The sequence below is a fragment of the Macrobrachium rosenbergii genome, chromosome 43 (assembly GCF_040412425.1).
Source record: "Macrobrachium rosenbergii isolate ZJJX-2024 chromosome 43, ASM4041242v1, whole genome shotgun sequence".
Taxonomy (NCBI): Eukaryota; Metazoa; Arthropoda; class Malacostraca; order Decapoda; family Palaemonidae; genus Macrobrachium; species Macrobrachium rosenbergii.
Genome location: NC_089783.1, coordinates 14,621,782 through 14,644,051, shown reverse-complemented (window position 1 = coordinate 14,644,051; position 22,270 = coordinate 14,621,782). Strand labels below are relative to the sequence as shown.

The 22,270-nt window shown below is 35.5% G+C and overlaps 1 protein-coding gene across 4 annotated transcripts in view; it reads left to right on the top strand.

Annotated features, from left to right (window-relative positions):
• The window catches only part of LOC136828589 (1-acyl-sn-glycerol-3-phosphate acyltransferase delta-like), a 136,753-nt gene that overhangs the window by 112,556 nt on the left and 1,927 nt on the right, over positions 1-22,270 (top strand). For all 4 annotated transcript variants that reach the window (XM_067086605.1, XM_067086603.1, XM_067086607.1 and 1 more), the window contains exons 6-8: positions 4,532-4,679; positions 8,481-8,700; positions 21,404-22,270. The exon at positions 21,404-22,270 is cut by the window's right edge and continues 1,927 nt beyond it. In XM_067086605.1, coding sequence (XP_066942706.1) covers positions 4,532-4,679; positions 8,481-8,700; positions 21,404-21,495 — 460 coding nt within the window. In that variant the 3' untranslated portion in view covers positions 21,496-22,270. The remainder of the gene's footprint in view (positions 1-4,531; positions 4,680-8,480; positions 8,701-21,403) is intronic.

Genomic DNA, 22,270 nt, shown 5'->3' with positions numbered 1-22,270 from the left:
TGTATTTCCCTTCTCGCATAAGATAGGTTGTGACCTTTTAACTTCATGTCGAATCTAAGGTGTCGTATAGTAATTATACTGAATTAAAATTACTTATGAATAGTATTTGTTTTAAAAACTAATTGTTTCATCACAACTCCATGCATTATAATGTGCCCACATCATGTCCACGTTCCGATGATCACTGGTCTTTTGTCAAACAGGAGGAGGTAGTCTCACCACACTTATATGTGGCCTTTTGAGCCTCAGGTTATATCAGTGTTACTCTTCATTTTTCTTGGTTTTGCAGTTCTGCAGTTATTTTTCAGGCTTGCTTTGTAGTGTTCGTAACTAATTCATTATCCAGTTGAAGGCATTTAGTTAAGACTATTTTCACTTTTAATGCTTGTGTAAGTGGTAAAGGAAGTAAGTTTCATATATTTGGATATTCCACACCACCATTGCCATCTGTTAGCCAGTGCTGTAACCAGTAGCTATCTGATGGTGTAGATTTTTCTTAGTGTTATTCCATTCTAAAATAATATTTGTCATAATATGATTTAAATACCACATTTCCTGGCGTGGAAGATGCACCCCACTTTTGACTAGCAAAATTTTAGGACAAAAAGGAAACATATAAATAAGGTTGCATGACTTTCACTTATCTTACCAAGACGTATTGCTGGTGGCTTAGTAACATAGAGATCCTGCTAACCAAATACAAACTGCATTTTTCTTTTAGAGTACTTAGATATGTTAAGGTTACACCAAAAGTTTACACATAGCCAACAGGTAGCTAATGTAGTTACATGATTAAACCTACACTAAAACATTCTGGTTCTGTAATTCAGTGTTCAGCCCTAATGTGGTTTTTACCTTCACTAGAGTATCTGTATTGTAACCAAGTTTAATAATAATGTGTTGTTTTAGAATAGGAACATGATATGTGTGGTATATAGATCATTCAAGTTGGCAACGTTGCCTTTCCTATGTTTTAGTTATCACGCTTTGCGTATTTGCTTGTCTCACTGCATTGATGTGTCATGACTTAAGCTGATACAGCATATTGATTACTATAGTTTTTATTTCATTTGTTTCAAAAATAATTTGTTTTCCAAGTTCATTGATTTTTAATATATGATAATAAACTTTTCTGAAGTTGACATACCAGCAAACTGGAAAACTTAAACAGATGACCAAGTAACATAAATTGTATAAACTCCCAGCTGTGTTTCATCAGAAATTTCCTTGGCCAACATCGGCTCTGTGCGTGCATATGGATGGGGCTACATTTGATAGTACAGTATTAGATATACTTAGGCTTATGCAGTTTTTTATATCAGACAAAGCAGTAATACATGAAATATTAGAAATACCGGATAACATTTTATTATAGTTACTGTACATTACAGTCTTCAAAACCTGAAAATAAAGAAAGTACATGCACTGTCTGTACATCTTAAAAAAAAAAATTTTAGCATGTGTATGTCGATACAAAGCGTTTAATTTTTACACATCTTGAAAATAGCAAAACTGTATTAAGGTAGTGCAAAAAGATGGCAGTGCTTCAAGTGTTGCAAGTTTATGGAACTCCCTTTTAGTTATCCAAATTTTTATTTTATGTTGTTAAAATAATGTTTTATAGTTTTAAGTTTTATGTTTAAAACTGTGGAAAGAGAAGGGCATGTCTTGCAAGAAGACAATTAAAGAGAGAACTGAAGCGTCACAGCATCATCTAGGAGGGAATCCAGGTCAGGCTCCGCCTACTTCTTTCCCCATTGGCTATCTCCCTTTGTCATGAAAACGTAGTGCTATTTTTAAGCAGATTCCAGCTAAGTGCTTGAGAAAATCCCCTTACATAAAGACTCAGATTTGTTAGTTATGAAAAATACAAGTTGATTAAAAATTTGTCATATTGCTGATGTTGTTTATTGAACACAAACTGTCTTATCACAAAATCTGAGCGCAACCAAAACAAATGCTTAGTGACTATTTGATTATGATAGTCTTGTTAGGCTATAGTAAGATTTATCAGTAAACCCTTTCACATGCCACAGTTTTACTTTTGTCAGTTAATAATGTTCCCAAGTCAGGGTCTTAGTAGAGTGAAAATAATGGTATAATGATATACAACACATAAGTTACTATAGCCTGTTGACTTGTCTGCTGTTGTCAGTCAGCATGGGAATATGACTCTTTGGGAACAGGCTACTGTACATAGATTTTTCTGTTTTTATAATACTTTTGTTTATTTACAATTTTCAGGTGTAATTAATACACTTCATTCAGAGGTCATGTACAGGAATTCTGATTACTGTTTAACAAAACATAACCTTCCTCTGGGGTTAGGGTAGGCCTATAAAAAATTTATCTCTGGCCCCTTGGGCGCATGGTAAACTTCCGAGACTTATTTTAGGGGGAAAGATAAAGTGTCTTCGATGTTAGCAAAAATGGTATTTCAATGTGTGATTGTAATTAGCTATGGAGTACTTATTATGTTTCCTGATGTCAAAGAGACTCTGAGCTCAAAGACGTACACCAATTTTTACTACAGAAATTTTGAAAACAAAAAATAAACAAAAATAAGGTGGCAACACAAGAGTTGGGTTTTTTTTTAATCCACAGCACACATTCAACTGTCTCAGTGCATTGAAGTGCTGTGATTGTAGCTGGTATAGCATTTTGATTATTTTCATTTTTTTCAATTAATTTAGTGAAAAGTTTATATTTTTCGAGTTCACCGATTATATTAGATAAGCCTTACAGAAGTTGGCATGCCAGTAAACGGAAAAAGCTGAACAGATTATAAAGTATGTATACAGTATAATCACCCATTCAGCTAGTGACCAGACCCAGTTTTGCATAATTTTACTCTTTGAAAGAACATCAAAGCAGCAAATTTGTTATGCATATATACCTGAAATTGCTGCTTATGTAAACTACTTTGAATTTAATAAAAAAAAAAAAGATGCTCTACTATCTTTGTTATTGTTGATATAGAGGTTAGTTGCTGTATGTGGATTGGCCTGTGACTTAACTCTATACTGTACTGTATATGGGAACTTACAATTCTTCTCAGAATAAGTTTTGAAAAGTTAACTGTGGCAGGGTACTTAACAAAAATTTTATTCGAAAATGAAAAGAATAATAATTAAGTCGAACGGCAGGCAGCAGAAGAGACAATGTCTCCAATGCAGCCAAAAAGTAAAGTGAATGTGTAACGATTGGATGGCAGGTCTACCCCCCACCCCCCACCCCCCACCCCTACTGTTGGTAGCTATCTACCAATAATAACCTTGTAAAGGCCAAGGGTTTGTTTGTTAGGAAAAATACAAATTATTTTCAAAAATTTGTCATTTCCTCATACATCATGGGTCTGTAACCATACAATGTCTAATAAAGATAGAAACAAATCAGTTATACTGTAGCCATTCATAGTATCTTCTTCCATCATACTTTCCACCTTCTCCTAACAAAAGTTTCAAAGTGCAACTGTAAGGTTTTCCTGCTGTTACGCTTGTAAAACCTTTACTCTCAATTTCCCTTTCAGTGGTGAATGACCTCATAGGGCCCAGCCTTGGCCTTTGGCTTAAATTTTATTCACCAAGTTATACTGTAGCAAATTTTTACAGAAGATTTTTTATACACTATATGAGAAATTGTTACATATGTACACTGCATTGAATCCAATATGCTATACTATCTTTGGTGCAGATTTGTCAATTTGGTGTTACTACTGTATACTGTATAAAGCAGCAGTTTTATTACTGATGAAGTGGTGGTTAGTTGCTCTATATGGATCGGCTTGTAATTCAGCTCTATATACTGGAACTTTTAGTACTTTTAAGAATAAATCTATAAAGGTTAAATTGTAAGAAAGATAGAAACAAATAAGTTCCCTTAGCTCACTTTTACTTGGCTGTCTAACATCCCCTTTTTGCATCTCAAGGTGATGTTACTTTGTTATTGAATCTTATATCTTTTTATTTTGTATTTTAGTTTTGAGTGGATATAGACAGAATTTGTGAGGTAGACTTGCTGTATTTGTTTGCAAAAGGTTAGGAAGTGTCATAGAAATGCCTGTCAAATTGTGTTAGTTGGCATTTTTGGACACCAATGTGGTTTTGGCTCATGATTAGGTTTGGCTGGTAGGTGGTTTAGTGCTAGGGTAAAACTCACATCAGGAGTTACTCAATTAAGGTTGATATGCGAGATCCATTGTCTCAAATCCCCAACAATTGATAAGAACTATCGTGGTAGGTAAATTCTTCATTTATCCAGATAGCACACCTTTGAGGAATATGTTTCAGAGATTTTGAAGAATAGTCAGTTTGTTGTATGGGTAAGTGGAGCATTAACCCATAACTTCTCAGCAATGTTTTGAATTTGTAAGAATATCTAGATCATATCTTATATATGCAATTATGTATTAAGATGACGCTTCAAATTATTCATTATAGTATCCAGATTGTTGATGCTTATCACCTTGGGCAGGAGTTTAGTGGTATGCCTATCATTTTAACTTGTAGAAATTTTATTTTCTCTCTTACAGCAAAGATGGAGAAGAACCAACATTGCAGAACATGCTGCGGGGTAGGAAGGTTAAAAGTGAAATGTATGTAAGACGTTTGCCTCTAGATGAAATTCCTGATGATGATGAAGGAGCTATCAATTATCTTCATGATGTTTATAGATCCAAGGTAAGTTGGTAGTTTTTACAGATGAAATACTTTGGTTTTATAACATGAGAATTGCTCATGCAAACCCAAAAATTGAATATACCCATACTGTATTGTAGTCCACAATGGTCTCAAAGGTCATAGGTCCCTTGTTAATTACACAGCCTACTACAGTACCTATTTGAGTTTGTTTTTAATACAAGTAGCTAAAACACATGCCAGAAGATTGAAAATATTAATGGGGTCCTTAATACATAAGAGAATTAAACTACTGATGAGGTTATTAAATCAGAAAATCTCATTTTAGCAATAACTTGACTTGGGTAAGTTGTCTCAAAAATGTATTCACAATTTGTAGGGGAAATATTGAAATTATGTGGGTGGGTATGTGCATATCTTCACTGAAGCAGTTATTTTTAGCATAGCACAAGTTCATTACTTAACTATGTAGGTGTTACTCTTCAACTTTTGGTAATGTTTTCAGCTCTGCTGATAATTGTTAGGGTTGAATTAGATTACATAAAAAGACCAATAAAGGCTTTTGGCAATATGCATTTGGCTCTCCTTTGCCTTCGGTCTTTTCATCTTTAATATCTGCTCTCTTTTACCTTGTCATTTCTTAACAACTCCAATAAAGGCTTGTGGCTGCATCTCACTCTAAATCATACCAGTAAGAAAAATTAATTAATCACTGCATCAACAAAAGCTACACCATTTAACTAGAGATCAATATTCTTCCACTGCTGAAAAGAAAATTTCTTTCTAGCAAAATATACTGGTTTTTCTTCATCTACGTTCTGTAACAAAACGCATCTCACACTGTTGGTGAGGCATCAGTTCCTACAGTTAAACACAAATCACTGTCAAGTTTGAAAGAAGGTTTCATCTCAGTGATTCAGACTTCACCTGCCTTAAAGCTTTTTCTACATCAGCTGACCTCTTGAACTGTACATCTTTTTTCAACAAGTCATACAAGTGTGACAAAATAGGAAAATGTTTCACAAACCTACAACAATAGGTAGCCATGGCCAGAAAATTTGGACTTCAGGGACTGATGTACAAGAGGATACATCCAGAGTCTTTTGAATCAGTCACTTGAAAGTGCATACAATCGACCCCCGCGTATTCACAGTTCAGGATTCGTGGCTTCACCTATTCACTGATTTTTCTGTGGAACCTATCCAAGTTATTCACAGAAAATTCACCTATTTGCATATTTTTTCGTAGAGCAATATTCTGTATATTCATATTTTTGTGATTAAAAATACTCTATGGTACTGTACGTAAACATTCTTTATAATACAGTAAAATAATGATTAACAGTACTAATTTACAAATATTAAGTTTAATAATATTAAATAATAATAATACGAATACTGTGCAATACTGTACCTGTAATACTACTACTGTAATACATACAGGTAATAATGACTACATGTGTTGTAATTTCCAAATATTAATAAGATTAATAAGATAAAATAATAATAATAATAATATATGAAGGGAGTAGACCCTCTTTTAAATAGGTCTTATTAAAAAGGATGGCTGTATTATGGAATTTATCTTATACAGTGTCTTTGCTATTTTCCTTATGATTCGCTTTTCGGGCTCAGTAATGTTAGTCAGCAACTGGCTGATATTCATATTGGAAAAAGGATAGTGTGTGGAGTGCGGGAAGTCTTTTATTGAAATATCCAATCAGAATCCTTCGTCGTCTGGATTCAGGTTCTATTTCAGGTACCGTCAACATGTTTTGACTGGCTTGTTGGTCATCCTCTGGACGTGGTTGCAGAAGATCTGGAGAAACAAGGTACTCGGGTCGGTATTTATGGGGGCTCTTGATTGGTGCTGAATTATGATTGGGTGTTCGGGGCAGGTTATCTTGGGCGGAGCCTTCTCTCCCATGTTGATGTTCGGGGCTCGTCTTGCGTGCCAGCGGCATTGTAGGGCTGGGGATGAATGGGAGAATTTCGATCCTCAGATTCTGAATTTTGATTTGCTCGTTTGCTATGGGGGTCGCTTGGTGCAGGTCTCCTGGCGACCGTGGGGAGGAGAAAGGTTTCCTGTGTAGTGTTGAGGGTTGGTTTCTCCTTCCCAGTGTGCAATGCTTCAACCAATGGCCACAGTTGGGTTCATGTTCCATTTCCTAAGATAGTAGACCTCTCTTGATGAAGATCCCCACCCAACAAGTACTTGCCATGGGATCATATTCATCAGGTAAGCAGCAACGAGGACATTTATAATGATATCTGATAATTCACACAATGTTGGAGTCAGCTAATTGATAGGCATTAAGTTTCCCCACAAAAATAATGATTATGATTAAGTAAATTTTTGAGATACCTACCCTCTATTATTGAAACCCTCCCCCTTCCCCTCTTAAGAGATTAAGAGTAGAATGAGCAACTGAAACATTCACTGTCCTACCGCCACCCTATAAAGCGGGGTATAACTATTGGGAGCATTCGTTAATGATTGTTTCAAACCGCGCCAAAGTAGTTGCGGTAAAGCTAAATGATAGAGGGTAAGTACGTAAAAAATTAACTTCATCATAAAAATCATTGTATTTTTAATGTGCATTGTATTTTTGCTCTCTCTCTCTCTCTCTCTCTCTCTCTCTCTCTCTCTCTCTCTCTCTCTCTCTCTCTCTCTCTCTCTCTCTCTCTCTCTCTCTCTCTCTCTCTCTCTCTACCAGTGTTTCCCCAGTAAAAGAAAATGGGACGGCTTGAATAGTAACTGTATGAAAGAAAATGTGTGTGCCTGAATACAGTATAGTTTAGGGGTACTTAGTTTTCACACATAGTTGCAAGCCATATTTACAGTATATATTTATAAGGGTACAGTAATGCTGTAAGATGACGTTGAAATTATATTAAAGTGTTTTAGAATGATATTTTAAGGTATATTTGGTGTTTGAACTATTAAAATAGGTAGTTATAAGAATTTTTAGAAGGGGTCTTTGGTTTTGAACGGATGAAATATGCAGTTGTAAGCATTTTTAGAGGGGAGGGGTATCAAGTGTTTGTGGATTTTAGCTATTCATGGATGGTTGTGGTCCCTATCCCCTGCGAATACCGGGGGTCAAACTTGGAGTTATGTGCACGAATGGTTAGTAATAGTGATGTGCTGTTAGTTACGCAAACAAAGAACAAGGAGAGTGATGGCAGAAATTATATCATGACAGACACTGCTTAGTGAAGTGACTTAGTATTAATGTTTAAGATAAAAACAATTCATTTATTTTGGATAGGAAATCATGTGATTGCGAATGCATTGTGACCTTTTGTTCATAATCTTGTGATTAATATTGTCTGGATCTACTTATTTTGTAAATCAGTGATAACTTGCAGATCATGTATGTATGTCTTTTGTGTGTGTGTGTTTGTTGTACGGAAACGGCACTTTAGGATGTGTTGTTGTGTCTACCATACAAAAATTTCTTGCTGACAGACTTTTCTGGAACAGGTCTAACTGTCAGAAGAGTATATTTTGTTTTCTATGGTAAGATTTTATATGTGATGCATTTCTAAAATCTTTTAAATTGAATTTGAAGTGTAAAATACTTATTTTATTTCTGTTAACTGTGTGATATATTTAGAAAATATTGATGTGTAGGCATTAAATTAGAGTCTGCTACAGTACTTAACAGACAGTTACTTATCAGAAAGCTAGGCCCCAAAGTTTTTGTTTTTTAAGGTGCAACTATATAAGTATATTTTTATATGAAATTTTAGTGTTTTCTAATAAACAATTAATTCTCATTGAGATATTCGGACAGTTTATAGATTTAACACGTAATGTTTTCGTATTTTCCTCCTACAGGATAAATTGCTAGACAGCTACATCAATACAGGGAGCTTTACCAAAGAAAATGATCTACCAGAATATCCATGTCAGAAGATGCCAAGAAGATGGTATTCTCTCCTCAATGTAATAGGATGGGCTGGGTTTGTCTTATCACAAATCCTTCGATTTTATTATAATCTTCTCACAAGTGGCTCGTTGATATCCATATCATTAGCAGTTGGCATTGCTCTTATTGGTAAGTCTAATATTATTTATTTTTCTTTTGGCTATATTTTAAATGAGGTAAATGCAATGTGAAAATATTGGTAAAAACCATTTGTAAACTTCAGAGAGGAGGAGGAGAGGTTGTAGGTGTTTGCAGGTAATTGACCACTGTTCATCATTGAATACAATTTTGATTGTGCTCAGAAAATGAATGATGGAAATGCCTCGCCACCTGTAGAATTCAAGTTGATAATGTGGTTGAACAAGGCAAACAGCTTATGTTAAATAGGGCCTAGTGTCTTGACTCCTCTCAGCCATCTGGCAGCCCTTAAGACTCTTAATTGGATGACTTGACAAATTGATGCCCCTTAAGAGACTTGAGGAGTGTCAAGGTTGCATGTAGGTGGATTGCCTTGAGTATTTGATACTTGGAAAGTAGTAATATAGTTTATTCTTAGTTAGGGCTGCAGGAGGGTATTATGAATGTATTTAGCAACTTATTCTACTTTAGAAGCAAAACTTCTCTAAATGATGATGAAAAATCAACAGAAACAAATTTTGATATAGATACCCCTCCCAAGCTCAGCAACATGTCCAGTATAACTACTGTGGTATCCATGAACTTGGCAACAGAAAAGGAAACAGATAAGGCTTTAGAGCTGATCCAATACCTACATTATAACCAAATATGGGAGAGGTTGGTCAAGAATCCTCATTCCCAGAAACATTAGAAAATCTGGTTGTTAGTTGTAAATAGCAAGTTACAGTGCAGTAACTTGATTGCACAGATACAGCCAAAGGGTTGATGGAAACAGATAAGTGTTATGCCTTTACCTTAGCCTACACTAACTTAACCCAAACTTCAGCCTAATCCTGCAGTTTACTTAGCTCACCCTATGTGCATACAGTAAGCCATAGAGGCAGCATTGTAGTATAGACACAGTCATGTAAACATGACGTATGTGAGATACAACCAGAAGGACTGCAAGTAGCAAGTAAGGCTTATAATGTTGCACATAAAATTGTTTTATGATCAAGTATCACCAAACACAGATGTCAATAAATTACGCACACTGTGTTATTGGGTCAAGCACTAAATACTTATTGCTACAATAAAATAAAAACTAAGCACCAAACAGGTTGTTTGAATGCAACTGTAGAATACTGAGTATACTTTTTCAACACGTGGTCTAGGCTATCATGCCTTTGACCTTTCCCATTTTGTATTTCAGAGTACGATCCAGTTTTCTTTCATACATACACACTGCTCAAGTTATTAAAACCTTTAAACAAAGAAGAGAGTCCAAACACAAGTTCAGGTAGTTTTCTTGTGAAATGAGCATTCCAAAAATTACACAAATGATCAGTTATGTAGCAAACAGATGTTTACATAAACACTTGCAAGGCATAGCCTACTACAGTCGACCTCCGGTATTCGCTGGGGTTAGGGACCACAACACCTGTGAATAGCTGAAATCCCTGAATACATTAGACCCCCCCCTCTAAAAATGCTTATACTAACTGCCTATTTTAAGAGCTCCAACACCAAATATACCTTAAATTATCATCAAAGAGTATAGGGAAGTAAAGAGAGGACACTCGTGCCTCCCCTTTGTAACTGCGGGTGATGGTGATGCTTCTACCGGTGGGCGCATAATTGGAGTTAGAAGATTTCAGCAACATGACAGGGACACAGTTCTGTGCTGCAGTTTATTGCTGTAATTCAAGAAAGAAAAGGCTTGAATTATAATTTTTTCAATTCCCCAAAGACAAGGCAAGGCGAGTGATATGTTTTCAGTTACATTTTATCAAAACTAAGTTCTCACTAACGAAATTATGAGATATGTTATATGGTTATTCTCTCGTTGGTCCTTTGACCAAAGAGTATACTGTACTCTAAACTCTCTGCTTCGGTTGTTTCATTCACCATGTTTTGTCTAGGCACTACAGTGGTTACTGAGTGTTGTTGTAATGAATCAGGCATTCTCTTACTGCTCTAGCTATTTCATGTAGCAGTGTTTGTTTGTTTAATTGGGTTTCCCCAGAAACTCTCAGAGCCATAATTGCTTAGATTTCTTTTTCTTGATTCTTCCTTGGGTTGTCTTCATTCTTTTCTTTTCTTTCATTGTCGTCTGTCTTGCACTGTTACAGTACTCTTCCTCTGCTCCTGTTGTTACACAAACTTTCCTGTAAAAATTGAGCACTGGTGGTGTAGTGTGGTATGAGGAGATATGTGCTAAGTAAAAGTTTGTTTAAATTATTTAATTATTATATATTTAGTTAATTAATTTGGTTGATATGACACCCTTTCACAAACTGTCAAATGCTCATGATAAGGAATGTATTGTGTGTTGATTTAAGAGTACACAGACTTTGTTGAGAAGATGGGCCAGTTGTTCAACTGTTTCAATAGTGGAGCTTGTGCCAGTAATGCAAAAATGTGACATGGTGCCTTGCCTCTCTGGATGGCAGATGGCAATCAAAGGTCCGTTACAGTTGTGGGATGAGTTACATTAGAAGTACAAGCTGTCTTACCTATTAACCAACAGACTCAGTCAAGATTGTTTGGAAAGCTTATTTTCAATAATTTGGGGGAAAGGTGGTCACAGGGACAACCCAGATGCATGTCAGTTCAAGGAGTGCATTCCGCCAAGTCATGTTGGATGCTATTATGGTACCAAGTGGTGGTGCTAACTGCCAAGAAGACATTGATGCCTTCTTGGTAACTATGAATAATATAGGGACTAAAGATTTTGCAAAATCTACAGTGAATGTCACACATTCTTCTCTGCCAATTCCTGCATCAATACAGTCAGTAATGACCCTCCCTGGGGGAGACCTACCACTCGAGGAATGCAATGTGTTAGCATATATCACAGGTTTGTAGAGAATGCAGGAATAAAACTTCAAAGTACTGATCCACACAACCCTGTTCATGTTTTCCTTTCCAAGAAGACTTATGGTAACACACTAGGAGAGGAGCTAATTGTGCCAAATGCAGTCCTTCATGACATGATTACCCAGATGGAAAATGAGTATAGAAAGATGGTATCTGACATTTACTTCGTAAGCAGAGTGCACTACAGATTTATGACGGGCTTGGAGGAGAAGATGCAGGGAAAGTTTTTAGTTTGTCCTGTGTGCAACCACATGTTCTTCATTGTCAGCCTCTTTATACACATCCATCTTCTTCACACTGTAAAAGATGCAAACAAAACTCTTTTAGTTGCAGGATGAAAGAACAGAAAACTCTTAAAGTTGTCATCTGTAATACTGAAAATGTATATCTGCAGTGTAGGACCCAGATACTAGACATACTTGTGATGTCTTAAGTTACAATGGTGTTTGTATCCTAATTTTTCTGGCTTTCCTTGTGACAGTATTCCTGTTTTCCATTTAATTTCTGAATAATGTGGTTAGGAACACATTTTTATTTATCAACATTCACAGAAAAAAAGTTTGAAAAAAAGTTTTTTATGATCTGGTCTGTGACAATGTAATGTTGAAAAAACCTTAAAGAACCCAAAAATGTAATGTAACGGACAAAAACTTTACACCATCATAAATGTTAGTGCATCCGGGCCCAGTATAATAAAATAAAGATATCAATTTCAGTATGATAAAATAAAGATATCAATTTAGAATGGAGGAGAATCAAGTGTGTTTATGGTTTGGCCTGATATATATCTTATAAATTTATTTATTTGTTTATATATTTCCTTTCATCCATAATTTTCAACCTTTTGAATGAAACCTGGTTTAGCACCAGTAGTTATAGATAAAGAGAGGATAAGCTGTATGTATTTACTCATATTTTTTCCAATAGAATATTTTAATAATCAGTCTAGATTAGTGCATTGCTATATAAATAGTAATAAAAGATCAGAAGATAGTGTTACAACCCACAAAAGTGCTAGCATTTGTCTTAAGCATTAGTGTGGTGTATGCCAGCACAAACAAATGCTATCACAGTTTACGCGCTTGCCATTGGATGGCACCACCGGTTCCACAATTACAATTTTCCCTTAAGGACTCGCACGACTGTCCACTCTTTACTTCTCTATACACTTTGCTATCACACTGTAATATCATTTCAAAGTCATATTACAACATAACCCTTGAAAATATATGGCTTACAGCTACGCATGAACACTCCTACAACTGTTACTCTTACCAAGGCGAAAACTAATCAAGTTACCCCCATATTCAGGCACACACATTTTCTTTCATACAGTGTTCAAGCCTTACCATTTTCTTTTAACATATATATTAGACAGGGGTAGCATTTTCTTTCCCGCGAGCTTTGTGTTTGGAATTTGCGCATCGTTTGGTGACCGCTTTTTCAGAAAAAACATTTTATTTATATTTTAGTGTGTTGACATTAATTTTAGTATTTGGAAATTAGTAAGTAATTTTTTTATCATAAATGTATTTTAGTCACGAAAATAAAATGAAAATGATTAGCGAATATTTTAGATAATGTTCTACAAAAAAAATCCGCAAATAGGCAAATTTTCCGCCAATAATTTGGAGTAATGTTCCACAAAAAATCTGCGAACACAGTGCTCCTCCACTTTTTCTTGGGGATAGGTTCCAGAACCCACTGTAGAAATGCAAAATCTGCAGAAATGCAAAATCCCCTATAAAAATGCTTGTAACTGCATATAACTGCCAAATACCCTGTACCCCATAAACTAAAATGCTTATAACTGTCTATTTTAAAAGTGCACTGCCTAATTTAGTATTTCAAACAAAAATATACCTTAAATTATCATACTAAAACAATTTAATATCAATTCAAACAAAAATATACCCAAAACCATCATCCTAAAACACCCTAAGTCATCTTAGATTAGTACCCTTTTACAACTGTTACTCTTATGTATATACACCCCTTGAGCCTTAAGGTACAGGCTAATTATATATCATGCACACCCCCAGATCGGGCAAACTTTAAGATTGGCCAATTTAAGAAAAAAAATACATTGATGGAAAGCGGAAGATATGCAAATGCACATGGTGTAAAAAAAAAAATTCTAAAAAAATTTTCCCTAATGTCCAGGGAAAGTTGAAAATGACTACAACCCTGTGTGGGGCCTCTTTTACCAAGTTATACATGTTTTCTCTATACAGTAATTTATTTGATTTTATTTTGTAAAGTTATAATTACAGTTCACACAATATCATAGAAGATTAGAACTAAAATCAGTAACGAATTCTGAGTATATTTGTTGTAAAATATTTACGTAAATTTACTGAGATGGGGAAATGCAGTAACTGTTTTGGAGGTATACATGTTTTTTCTAATATTTCTTTGCACTTTTCTTTGCAAAATTACAATTATAACTGACGTAATATCGTAAAAGATAAGAACTAAAACCAACAGCAAATAAATAAAGACATCATGGGAGAGAGAGGAGCAAGCCATTCTCCCATCAAGTCAAGAACAGTACTGATCTCCCTGAGATGCCCACTTTCTCAGCTGAGCTGAGTTAGATCTAAAGTTGCCACCATTCATTTATGGGCCATTGAAGTGATGAAAACTCTTTCCCGCTCAATACAGCCAAATCGTATGGTGTATGATATTAATACTCATATGAGGATTCCCGTCCATCACCCAAAACCTGTTAATAGATACTCATATGAGGATTCCCATCCATTAAGAGTTAAAATGCTTATAACGATGATATACTAATTTTAAAATATTAATATTAATGTAAACTCAGCAAAATATCTATAAAATGTTTAATACAAATTAAATAAATATTTTAATACAAATTAAATAAATCAGTGTTACCGAACATTTGACAATTAATCAAGTTACCCCTGTGTATACATAAGCATAGCCATTTTCTCTTTGGTATTGAAGATTGAAGTCCTCCCATTTTCTTTATATATTAGTAAAAACAAAATTATCACTAATTCGCTTTACTGTATTTCTTACAGCAACATTGTTTATTCACTAATTGTGTTCATGACTAAATATATACAGACTTTTATGATAAAAATAATTTACAATGTACTTGCACAATAGTAATGTTATCTTCAAAATCCGAGAATTAGTGAAATTTCCCCGTGGAAAAGTGAATAATGTGTTCTACAAAAATCTGCAACAAAATGAAGCACAAAAAAGTGAAGCATGAAAAAGCGCGGTAGCACTGTAGGTGAATACAGCATGTGAATAGGCGAGGGGTTGACTGTAGGCGGTCCCTGCTTACTGGTGGCATCGGTTAATGGTGTTTCGGATTACAGCACTTGGCTAGCCGATCTCTAGTTAACAGCACCATTAAGTGTGGATTTTGGTGGCGATCTCCGGTTAACACCGCTGTTAAGTGGGGATTTCGGTGCCGATCTCCGGTTAAGCAGGGTTTTTGGGGCTGTTATCGTCAGTTTTCAGGTAGTGGCAATTTTCGGTTAGCAGCACTCGAGTGGGGACTGATCCCCCACTGTTAACCGGGGAGTGCCAGTACAGGTATTGTTCCCTTTACAATGGGGTTAGGTTACAAAAACCCCATAATTTCATAAAATTATTGTATCTTGAAATTAGCCTAGCCTACACTAGGGTACTGTCCGTACAGTACTGGGTACAATCTACACATACTGTATACACTAGCCTAGCATACACTATACTGCACAGTACTATACTCTATACATATATGGTATAATTAACTATTAATCTCAGCAAATTCTGGAGGTTCAGTGCAGATTGACTTATGATAATTCAGTACAAACAGGGTACTGTATGTACAGTACAGGGTACAATCTACAAAGTAAACCCCCTGTATTTGTGTTCTCACGATTCGCGTTCTCACGATTCGCAGACTCGCCTATTTGCGGATCTCTATATGGAACATACAGCATATACACGTTATTTGCGGAAAATTCGCCCATTCACGATATCTTTCTCTGAGAAATATCCACTAATTACTTTATCTTCATATAATTTTCGAGACTAAATGCACTTTCTGTGATAAAACTATTAAAACACTCGGGTATAAGCATTTTTAAAGTTTTTTTTTTTGTGTGTGAGCTATCAAAATAGGCAGGTCTAAGTGTTTTTAGAGGGGATTTAAGTATTTGCAAATTTTAGCCATTCGCAGATTTTAGCTATTCGCAGATTTTAGCTATTCACAGGGGGGGGGGTTATGCATCCCCTGTGAGTACGGGGGGTTTACTGGACATACCGTGTACAGTAGCCTAGCCTACACTGTGCACATGTATGGTAATAATACCTATTAATATCAGCTAATTCTGGAGGTTCAATGCAGATTGACTTATGATAGTTCAGTACAGGCAGAGAAATTGAATAACACACACAAGAGTCAGAAGTGTACTGTACAGGGATACTCACCAAGATTTGGTCTTTTGTCGGCGTACTTGAACGGTGTCAGGCTGTTGACAGTTGTGTATACTAACTAAAAATTGGACAAGGAGGAGGATGATAAAGCAGGAGGATCATTAACTCGCTCCTCTTCAGCTAGCATTTCTTCAGGTGTTAGTTCAGGTGTTACAGGGGTAGGATTTCGAGGAAATAGCTAGAGGGTCGAGGGTCATGTGGTAGATTGCGCAGTCTGTTTTTTCTTTCTTCATAAATGACTCGGTAACATGCAATAGAGTCTTGAAGCCCTTTCTCAATTTTAGCAAATCATTCCATGTTCACATCCATTTGGCTAAAAAGTTTCATTGCATTGTCAGTTAAGGCACATGCCTCTGCCCTTTTTTTTGTTGTAAACTTTTGCTCTGGCTCCTCTTCAACTTCTTCTTCCTCTTCTGCTCTTTTTCTGTCTTCTGCAAGCGCAGTTAAATTATCTGCCATTAGCTCTATATCTTACACATCTATGAGTTCTTAGATATCTTCCTCTTCAGTTTCTAAATCTAAACTTCTCCCAAGTGTTAAGATCTTTTTATTAATTTGCACAACTTCATCCTTATCAAAACCTTTAAATGAGTTCACATACACTTTTAGCGCATTTTTCCAAATTCCATTCATACACCCTTTCTGTACCTCCTTCCACACCCTTCCAATGTTCATAATGGCATTCCGAACATTGAAATCCTTCCAAAATGTTTTAAGCTCTTTCTCCTCATTATCAGTAGTCTGAACAGCCTGAGCAAATGTGTTCCAAAGATAATAGGCCTTGAACATAGCCACAGCACCCTGATCCAAGGGTTGTATGAGAGAAGTTGTGTTTGGTGGCAGAAACACAACTTTTACGTTCTCATTAATATCTCCAGTGTGCTGAGGGTGGCTGGGGGCATTGTTGAGAATCAGCACAGTTTTGAAGGGATGTTGTTTTCCCAATATGATCTTTTGCTTCTGGAATAAAACAGTGCACAAACCAGTCTTCAAATAGCAGTGCAGTCATCCATTCTTTCTTATTATGCTGGTAATGCACGGGAAGCGCATGTTTGCTGATTCTTGCTAACACCCTTGGATTTGCTGTTTATATCAGCCACATTTCCCCCAAGCAGAAGAGTCAGTCGATGTTTGTATATGCCTCAAATCCGGGCATTGTTGTTGCTTCTTTACGGATGTAGGGCTGCTGAGGCATCCGCTTCCAGTACAGTCCTGTTTTGTCGACATTAAAGATTTGTTGTGGCAAGTACCCTTCATTAATGACAATCTTGTGCAAAGCATCCTTAAATTTAGCGGCTCCTTTGTCATCAGTGCGTGCTGCTTCACTACTAATTTTCACACTATGAAAATTATGGTGCTTTTTTAAATGATGAAACCATCCAGAACTTGCTGCAAAATCTTCCTTTGGGTTTATCATCATATTTTCTCTTTAGTTCCTCAAAAAGCAAGTGTGCCTTTGTTTGAATGGTCAAGAGGCTGAGTGGCATATGCTTTTGTATCTGGTCCTCCTATCCACGTGACCAGTAACGGCTCCATTTCTTCCAAAGGCCCTGTCCTCTTCTTTGTTATAACCATGGAATGAACTGGAGCAGATGCCTTAATGATGGTGGAGACCATTGACTGAGATAGATGCTTGTCACAAGGGATCACTATGACTGCCTTTTCTCCAGCATGCTGGTTGACCATTTTCATTTTCTACTCTGAAGTAATGGAATGCCTCTTCTTCTGGGCACTACCAGCAGGATCACTTGGATGTTTGGCAGACATACTGGTATACGCTCATTTGAGTTTTAAACAGTTTAAACGTGTAGACAAACGGACAAAAATTGTACACGAACACTGCCCTAATTCAGCTTTATAACAGAGAGGACGAGGGAGGTCAGGTTAGGTGAGAAACGTGCTCATCCCAGTCTATCAGGCCAACGTATCGTACACCATATGCTGCCTGACTGTACGCTGCTGCCTGCACCCATTGCATGCGAAATTTAAAAAATATTTTCAAAATATTGTTGTATCAATATTGTATCATAATTTCGATACCGTCGGAACTACTAACCCCATCGCAAACTCGATTTATTGTAAAATGAACCATGGTGAAAGAGGATGTACCTGTATATGCTCTCGTTATGTAAACTTTAGTACAGTATATACACTGTATCGTGAGAGCCCTTCATGCAATAATGCTACAGAAATGCAGTAAGTGAATTTTTTTTACACGTGCAGGTGTTGCAAGGGGTATGAAAACACTTGCAAATCAGCCAGGCAGTTCCCAGGTTACAGCAGGGGTTCCGTTCCACCTGCATGCCTTAAGTCGGAAATAGCCGTAACCCTGAACATCGTAAAAAACAGGTTTTCTCCTCTCCTTATAGGGAGCACCTTCTTATAGTGAACCCTCCCATAGGAGAGACCTTATTTCACTTAAAGAATCCATTTATACTTAGACTTTGATGTGAACACCTAAGTTCGCTCTCTCTCTCTCTCTCTCTCTCTCTCTCTCTCTCTCTCTCTCTCTCTCTCTCTCAGTATACATATCCTTTAATAAAGAAAATACAGTAATTAGTGAATACACAGTGTTGCTCTACAAAAAAAAAAGTGAATTAATGATAATTTTAGAGATACAGTCCGTAGAAAAATTTGCGAATTGGTGAAAGTTCCCATGTAAAATTGAAAGACATGTTCTGCAAAAATCTCCTACAAAGTGAAGCGTGTAAAAGTGGGGGTCCACTGTAATAATCATCATCATCTTTATTTTCAGCATGAGGCCGTATACATGGAATATATAAAGTAAAAGCATTACAGTAGATACAGTGCTACCCCGCTTTTTCACACTTCACTTTCACTTTTCTGTGGGAACTTTCACCAATTCGCCAATTTTTTCTATGGACCGTATCTCTAAAATTATCACTAATTCACTTTTTTCATAAAGCAACACTGTTTACATGTATTCACTAATTACGGTATTTTTTCATATTGTGTTCGTGACTAAATACAGATTTTTATGATAAAAACGATTTACAGGGCACTTATAAGGTATTGTACTACTGTATCTACTAAACTCATTCCGGGGTGGGCCCTAGAATGAGCATAACAGATTTACAATTCTCTCTCTCTCTCATTTTAGGGTAATGTAAGATGTATCTGAAATGATATTACAGTGCTACCCGCTTTTTCGTGCTTCACTTTTTCACGCTTCATTTTGTTGTGGATTTTTGTGGAACACAGTATTCACTTTTCCGTGGGGAACTTTCACTAATTTGCGGATTTTGGAGATAACGTTACTACAGTGTAAGTACACTGTAAATCATTTTTATCATAAAAATCTGTATTAAGTCGTGAACACAAGTTGAAAAAATATGGTAATTGGTGAATAAACAGTGTTGCTCTGCAAAAAAAAATGAATTAGTGATAATTTTAATTGTTTTTACTAATAAAGAAAATGGGACTACTTCAATACTATAAGAGAAAACGGTTATGCTTGTGTATACAGGGGTAACTTGATTAGTTGTGAAGTGTTCTGTAAGACAGATTTATTTAATTTGTATTAAATATTTATTTAATTTGTATTAAATATTTTATAGATATTTTGCTGTGTTTACATTTTAATATTAATATTTTAAAATAAGTAAATCATTGTTATAAGGTTTTTAGGGGTGTATATACATGAGTAACATTTGTTAGCTATGAAAGTAGTGTTACAGAGATCATGGATAAAAGGCAGATACTGTACTAAGATCTTGACTACATGGGAATTCATCCAGAGAATGCAAAAGGCAGGAAGAAATTGAAAGAACTCATTTTACATCTTAGCCTGTAAAATGAAAATCTGATCTAAAAATGTTAATGACAATTAGATTAACCCAAGAGGTGCTAGGGGATGTCGTTTAAGGATGACGGCAATATTATGCATTTGCAACTTCAGTAATGGGACCAATATTTTCTTGCTCATTTTTTAACTTATCACCTAATGTTATACATGGTTGTAATCACCCGTGTCGCAGATTAATAATAAAAAATAAAATAAGATACGTTTAAAAACGTATTTAAAAAGAATATTTTTTAGTTTTGGAATGCTTCATGCAGTATTTTCTGAGATAATTGCAAATTTTTTCATGGCATTATTACCCCTTAGCTATTCAAGAAACATCTATAAAAGTACAAAAAATATACAAGTTATTAATTGGTTGAATGGGTGTATAAGTGTGTGTATGTTAACTGCCGTTGCACACTAACTTTAAAACCAATATGACTATCGTCACTGTCATTTTAATTATCTATCTCGATATCACTATTTGATGAAAATGAATAATCATCATCATCAAAAACCATTATCTCCAAAATTCACAAAATAAACAGAGATTTATAAAAAGCTTAGACTGTTGCTCAACTTCGGGATACAAAAGCCTCCCTGGTCCCAGGCCCCCCAGGCTGACGGAAGGTTTACAATTTTGCTATTTTTACACCTATGATTAAGAGAAATCTGGCATCTTTTATGTTCAAAAGTGAGCTGAATGGCTGGTGAGACTGTTGACATCACTCAGACAGAGCTAAGGGGAGGGACTAAATTTACTGTGATATTTGAAAATAAAGCGTCGATAATATAGTCATCGTCCTAGCACAGCATATAAAGTGTCAGTTCTAGCAATGCACAGCACCTTGTGGGTTAAACTAATTTGATTAAAAGTGAGAAGGCTAAAAATAATCAGCGCAATGCTTTTTTTTAATTTTATTTAAAACTATTTGCTTACTTAGAAGGGTTTTATGTTTAGACAAGAAATTAAAAACAGCCTCATTCAGAGGAACTTCAATGAATAGTGTGGTAAGCGAACAAGTCATGACCTCTTGATGAGATAGCTGATGATTGATGGGTGGTTGGTTTAGTTGAAGCTGGCTTATGCCAGCAGAGACCCATGCTTGAAGGCAGTTTGTAAGTGTGGTGAAGTGTTAAAGGTTATAAGAGGTGTGATGTGGCCAAAAAACTATCAACCAGGAGAGACTAGGGTCCAGATCAAATCGACTACTCATACTCCAGGTCACTTTTGACCAAACAATGGTTTGTCGCTTTAAATTATGGGTAGTAGTCTCAGAAAAATAAAAATGTGTGCAATACATTCTTAATCATATATGATCTATTTTGAAGTACAGAGTTGGTTCTCACTGTGTTTGTAGTAATAGATAGATACTGCATCCATCTATTAATATTGTTCAGTGCATCTAAACAGATATAATGAGAAAGATTCTGTGTAATTTATCAGGTTCCAGAATATTTATATCACTGATATAGGTTATTTGTTGTAATTGACTATGAAAATAAATTTAAGTAAATTATTTTTTACATAAAATAACTTTTCATATTAACAACTTTTTTCTTCTATTTCAGCGTATATTGGACTATATAAGATGATTGGCCTGACAAAGATTGACAAGGGCTCAGAGTATGGAAGTACAGATAACGACAAGAAAAAAGATTAATGTCTTCATATGTCATTGTTTAGGCAGTAATTCCCATAGGGGATTTTTTTTTTATTACATTGTTGAAATCTGTCAAAATGTTACGAAGCTGATTTGAATACATGACTGTATAAAAGAGAAGTTTACAGTGATTAGGATTCTAATTGCAATATCATTGTTAGAAAACTGTAGCACACCTCATGCACTTAATTCTCTTGCTCAGAAATTTGTCAAATGTTTAGTAAGAACAAACAACTGGTTTACCAAACTGCCATTAGTTACGTACAGAAGATTGTTTATTACTGTATAGGTTTGAATACTAATGAAGCATTCACCAAGTGAGGGGTTATTGAGTAGACGTACATAACTTTTTTTTCTGGTAGCCTTTATGATGTATATAACTTCATTTTTATGTGAGGCAATTGTTAGAATTATTTTTAGTTCCTAAGTTTGAGTTAATTTGGTTATAACATTCAAATCTTAATTCCAGAAGGATATTTATTTTTTTATTTTTTTATTTTTTTTTTAGCAAACTACAACATTGAGTTTCATCTGTTATGTAAATACTTGATACAGAGAGTCAGTGATAGTTTTGCTGCTTTTATTCTTGGATATTGCTGAGGTAAAATGAATTAGCTATCAATTTTTTTCATGGAAAAATGTTCCATTACTTGTCATAGTTTTATTTATATTACTTTCTTTAAGGGCAGAATGCAGTGGTTATTTATTTTTCTTTGGTTGTAAGTCTTGGTGGGTAGCTATCAGTTTTTAAATGGTGGAGCAAATTTATTTTTAA